At 33.7% G+C, this 6,181-nt stretch overlaps 1 protein-coding gene across 2 annotated transcripts in view; it reads right to left on the bottom strand.

The window, feature by feature from the left end:
* Positions 1 to 6,181, bottom strand: part of LOC123561688 (E3 ubiquitin-protein ligase TRAIP-like) — a 32,255-nt gene continuing 26,074 nt past the window's right edge. For both annotated transcript variants that reach the window (XM_045354223.2, XM_053553007.1), the window contains exons 9-12: positions 4,852 to 4,959; positions 3,720 to 3,845; positions 2,019 to 2,064; positions 1 to 663 (exon numbers count right to left, since the gene is read on the bottom strand). In XM_045354223.2, the coding sequence (XP_045210158.2) occupies positions 648 to 663; positions 2,019 to 2,064; positions 3,720 to 3,845; positions 4,852 to 4,959 (296 nt within the window). In that variant the 3' untranslated portion in view covers positions 1 to 647. The remainder of the gene's footprint in view (positions 664 to 2,018; positions 2,065 to 3,719; positions 3,846 to 4,851; positions 4,960 to 6,181) is intronic.

The raw sequence follows: 6,181 nt of genomic DNA, 5'->3' as shown, positions 1-6,181 counted from the left end.
TTTTAAAGATGAACAGTTTTATTTTCAATAGCCTGGATATTAAGTAATGTTGCAAGTACAAAAATATACAAATAAACTACATGGAAAAATAACCACATGCTTACCAGTACTATTGCATCAATTTAACGACAAATGCTTTATAAATTATTTACAAAAATGAAACAGATTACAAGGCAATAACTGTATAATTATTTTACTATCAAATTTTTTCAGTGGCTTGAGTAGTATCAGTATTCTAGGAGATATCAATATACACTAGGAGATATCAATATACACTAGGAGATATCAATATATACAGTGTACCAGTGTACATAGTGTTATCTTTATACAGAGCGATATCTATGGACAGCGGTATCTATGTACAGCATAATATCAGTATACAAAGTGACATTAATTTAAGTGATATCAGTGTACAGTGTGATAACAGTGTACAATGTGATATCAGTGTACAGAGTGATAACAGTGTACAAAGTGATATCAGTGTACATAGCCATACTGTTGTACAGACAGATATCAACTGTATTATGGAACTCATTTGCTCATTGCTTTACAGTAAAGAGACAACATTTTGCAGTTTACATTTTCTTGACACATCTTATTCATCTGCACCCTCAGGCTTGGCATCTATTGTCAACAGTAAGACTGAATCACTCCTCGCCTCTTCTGAAAGGTAACAATCAAAAATAAAAATCTATAGTCTAATTCCTTTGTATTGCTTTGTTGTAATACTGTGAAAGGCAACATACAAAGCTCAGGAAATGGACAAATGAGCCACACCATGAGAAAACCAACATGGTGGTTTTGCAACCAGATCCAGATCAGCCCACACGGTCAGGATCTATGCTGTTTGCTTTCAAAACCTATTGCAATTACAGAAACTGTCAGCGAACAGCATGGATCCTGACCAGACTGCGTGGAGCTGGTCTGGATACATGCTAGTCGCAAAACCACTATGTTGATTTTCACATTTTTCAACCATTCATGTTAACACCAATCTAAACTGATACAGATCGCAGCATAACACATTACCCTTCATTTCAGCTAAGATATTAATAGAAATTAAGGATTTCTTTTGTTATAGTTATATTTAGTCACACCGGCATAATTTAGATTATGTGGCAACTTTTCAAGCTTTAGATAGTTGGAGGAAGACCTTGGATGCTACTCTCAGTATTGCATCAGGCAAGGGCAGGCACCTAGGTAGAATCACTGTCGGAGATTCAAAGTCCTGACTTAATAAATTGTTAAAAAAACTCAGCAATGTCAGACTAACGTCTTTAAGAAGACAATATGTGAGGAAAAACTATACTGAATTTGGTTAGAATATAATTTAAAACAGACAGACCGATGGATGGATTGATAGGTTGGGGACTATATCCCCCCCTCCCCCAATTTGAGGAGCATAAAAATGATGATGGCTTATTGAAAAGTTCCATATTTAGTATTACTAATTACATGGTTTGTTGGTAACCAGAAATACAGTATACGCTGCCAAATAAATCAATATCAGACATGTCTAGTATATATGAGCTGCGCCATGAGAAAACCAACATAATGGCTTTGCAGTGGCTTTGCGACCAGCATGGATTCAGACCAGCCTGCGCATCCGCACAATCTGGTCAGGATCCATGCTGTTCGCTAACAGTTTCTCTAATTGCAACAGGCTTTGAAAGCGAACAGCATGGATCCTGACCAGACTGCATGGATGTGCAGGCTGGTCTGGATCCATGCTGGTAGCAAAGCCACTATGTTGGTTTTCTCATGGTGCAGCTCATATATTGACTCAGAAATTAATGTCTCTTGACCAATAGCATTGCTGTGAACTTGAAGGTGTAAAACATACATTACTAAACAACAATTGCAACTGTCATGAAACTGTTGTCAACTTTCCTTTTTTTATCTGAGTTTGAAAATATTAATCTTTAATCTGAAAATCAATGCATACTATGGGTAGTCAGAAATAGGTATGATGTAAATATCACACAATAGGGCAATGATGAATATAAAAATTCACTTACAAATTCTTATAGACACTGATCTTGTGTTCCAGTTCATTTGTTCTCTCTACAATAAAAATAAAACTTATTGTCAAAATCAATCAGTATCCACTGAAGAAGTATACAAATGTACGAAATTGCTTCAAATGGTCTCTAGAAACAACTGCTTTCCAAGTCATTGTTACTTAAAGTTCTATAAGGCTTTTAATTTCAAAGTAAAAACCAATAAAGCAGATGTCCATTCAGATATATTATGCATAATTACATGGGTAGAAAAGCACTTCTTTCAATATGGCACATGAACTTATATAATATGATCCATATAGGGAGGTTAGTTTAACATATATTATTTCAGTAATACATGAAATATTTACAGAACATTAGTTTAGGAATTGGACCTTGTCCTAGGGAAGTAGACTATGAAGGTAAACAAGTGGTCAAAGTTTCAAAGCCATATGACAAACAGGTTAGGCAAAATAGAGACTGGTACGAAAAACTTAACTGATTTCCAAGTCCAAAAAGGGCCATAATTCTGCCAAAATAGTTGACAGAGTTATGTACTCTTGCCTACAGATGGGAATCATGATGATAAACAAGTGTTAAAAGTTTCAAAGCTTCATGTCAAATAGCTTTGACAAAACGTTGACTTGTATGAAAACTGAACCAATTTCCAAGTCCGAAAAGGGCCATAATTCAGCCAAAATAGTTGACAGAGTTATGTACTCTTGCCTACAGATAGAAATCAAGATGATAAACAAGTGTTCAAAGTTTCAAAGCAATACAAAACAAGGACTTGTACGAAAACTGAACCAATTTCCAAATCAAAAACGGGCCATAATTCAGCCAGAATAGTTGACAGAGTTATGTACTCTTGCCTACAAATATAAATCATGATGATAGACAATTGTTCAAACTTTCAAAGCCACATGTCAAATAGTTTTGACAAAACATGGACTTGTACAAAAATTGTGCCAAATTGTACCAATTTCCAAGTCCAAAAAGGGCCATAATTCCGCAAAATAGGTGACATCGTTATGTTCTCTTGCATACATATAGAGACTGTTATAATAAACAAGTGATAAAAGTTTCAAAGCCATATGTCAAACACTTTACACAAAATGTGAACTGGTACGAAAAACCAAGATTTCTAAGTTAAAAGGGGCCATAATTCAGCCAAAATCCTTGATGGAGTTATGTACTCTTGCCTAAAACTGGACATGGTGATGGTTCACAAGTGTTGAAAGTTTCAAAGCTTTATCTCAAAAGACTTTGTCAAAAAGTGGACTGGTACAAAAAACTTAGCCAAGGTGCGATGCTGACGCTGACACCGAAACAGACGCCGATGACGTGGTGAGTAGGATAGCTCTACTTATTCTTTGAATAGTCGTGCTAAAAATGTGGCAGCCACATTTTGAACAAAGGCATTATGAGCCTTTAAGAAATTCTGCACAGCTGTAATTCATTTACAATACAAAGCACAACACATGACTTCTAGGAACCAAAATAAGATTGAAAACTGAATTAGTATAAATTTAAAATGCAAGAAGCTTTAATTACAGCCATATGTGTCTATAAACATTTGAAGATGTGCCATAAAGTTTGATGTCAACTGATAACTTGGCGGCATATGCCAATGCCATCATTTACACTGACACCAAGTGAAAGTGAAAAAAAACTGAAATCTTAAAATCAGTAAGAATTGTTATAAATTTTCCCTATTACCTTTTGAATGAGCATAGTCCTGTGTCAAACGCTGTATCTGTTTACCCTGTTCTTTTACTGTGTCTTTGAGATCGCAGTTCTCCTTTATCAGTTTCTTGTAGGTTCTTGTTGCCGATTTAAGTTCATCTGTGAAATAATATTAAGAGAAATGATTCATAAAATTTGAATCACTTCTAAAATGGCCATTCCTCATCATCTTGTCTTGCTCATGCCTGTGCTTTATATATTTTTTTTTATTTTACAAGTGTACACATGTCAAAAATTCTGACCTCCTACAATTTTCATCTAAAAAATGGTTTGACATAAATTAGATGACCTATTAAAAGAATCTGTTGTTTTGTTGTTTTTTTTTGTTAAAAAAATAAAGCAAGACAAAAACATAACAGGCACAATGTTTATTATAAAAAATTTCACCCCAAGCACGCATTTTGGTAAACATGCTAAAAAAGTTCCGTCCAGGAACTACACATGGTGTTGTAATACATTAAGCTGACAATCTGCTTTATAGAATTATTCTACTGGCACAAAGCCAAATGGCTAAATAATAATGTGTCTCTCAGGTAACAATAATCAGGTTATTTACAAATATCTCTCAAGTAAATTTCAAGCAAGTATCTATAAAAGAACTGGGTATGCCCATGATGGCAACCTGATAAATTTGCAAAATTGTTTTTTCTCATTTGTCAGAAAGATAAAACCTAATTTACACCCTCTGCAGCCCTGATATTTAGCATTCACCAATGTAGACCAGAAATAATTATTGAAACTGCTCCACCTAAAACAGTCTAAAACTACATCAAAATTTGTTTCTATCATACATAATATACTGTTTCAAAATTTGTACAGCACTCATTGTTTCTCTCATATATTAAAACAGTAAAACTGTTTTAAAACTTTTACATTACTCACTGTTTCTCAAAAGAAAACAGTAAAATTATTTCATTCGTACCACACTCATTGTTTCTCACATACACTAAAACAGTAAATTGTTTCAAACTTTGTACAGCACTCATTGATTCTCTTACACATGAAAACAGTAAAACAGTTTCAAAATTTGTTTTCTCTCATACATGAAAATGGTAAAACTTTTGTATATAACATTTTTAATCTGTTGTTGAATGAAGTGTTTTACCTCCAACATCTTCTCTATTTTGTAGTTCATTTTCTTTTTCCTCCAGTAATTTTCTTAGAGTATCATTCACTTTTTCTGTTCTCGTTATTTTTGTTCCATATTCTTCATCTGAATGACAATGGAAATGAATGCACACAAGTTTATACAATTTTTTGTCAAACATAATCAAGAGGGTCACAATTTCATATCAAATAAGAACTATAGGGCCATGATTTCATGTCAAATAAACAAGCGGGCAATGATTTTGTGTCAAATACAAACAAGAGGGCCATGATTTCCTGTCAAATGCAAAAACAGAAGCGCCACAGTTTTATGTCAAATATAACAAGACAGCCATGATTTCATGTCAAATATAACAAGAAGGCCATGATTTTATGTCAAATATATAAAGAGGGCCATAATTTCATGTCAAATATTAACAATAATGCCATGAATTCATGTCAAATACTAACAGAGAGGGTCATGATTTTATGTCAAATATAACAAAGTGTCGGTAATTTCATGTCAAATAGTAGTCATAATTTCATGTCTAATATAAAAAGATAGCCATAATTTCATGTCAAATATAATAAGATAGCCATAATTTCATGTCAAATATAAAAAGATAGCCATAATTTCATGTCAAATATGAACAATAAGGCCATAACTTCATGTCAAATACAAACAAGAGGGCCATGATTTCATTTCAAATATAACAGGAGGGCCAAGATGGCCTCAAGTCACTCATCTGAACTTGACCTCATATATGCTATGACACATTGTATCAAGAAATGGAACGATTGGGCTTAGCATAAAATCTGGTATGTCCCATAGATGAAACCACACATAAAAGCTGCGTGAACAGCAGCATGAATGCAATACTGCAAAAATATTTAGAATTTTAAAATAATGTTCTGAATAACATTCCATCAGAAAAGAAAAATTGTTGACAGGATGAAATACAGACATGTAAGTAGACATAAAGAAGATCATTTGGAAGCATTGAAAGCAACCAAGCAAAATAATAGCAGTCTCGGCTTGATTGAGTTTGTTCATGAGAGGTGATGAAATGTGCAACACTCCTCATTTGCCCTAGTACCAGCCCAAGTGGAATTCTATTTTTGGGCTCCATGATCCCAAAGGGCCAGAAAATACAACAATGAATCTAAATATGGGACGACTTTTTACTTTTCCTCATAGCACTCAAGACTGCTGTTGTGATAAGATAATAAAATCTATAACAAAATCCTTACTGAAGTTTTGGGGTGATCAATTAAGTGGTTCAAAAGAAGAATTTATTTTTTAGTATTTTTTCTATTTTTAGCTTTAGCAACCTTTGAAAGGCATTTGT

This window comes from Mercenaria mercenaria, chromosome 10 (assembly GCF_021730395.1).
Source record: "Mercenaria mercenaria strain notata chromosome 10, MADL_Memer_1, whole genome shotgun sequence".
In the NCBI taxonomy this organism is placed as follows: Eukaryota; Metazoa; Mollusca; class Bivalvia; order Venerida; family Veneridae; genus Mercenaria; species Mercenaria mercenaria.
This window is presented reverse-complemented; position numbering and strand designations above follow the sequence as displayed.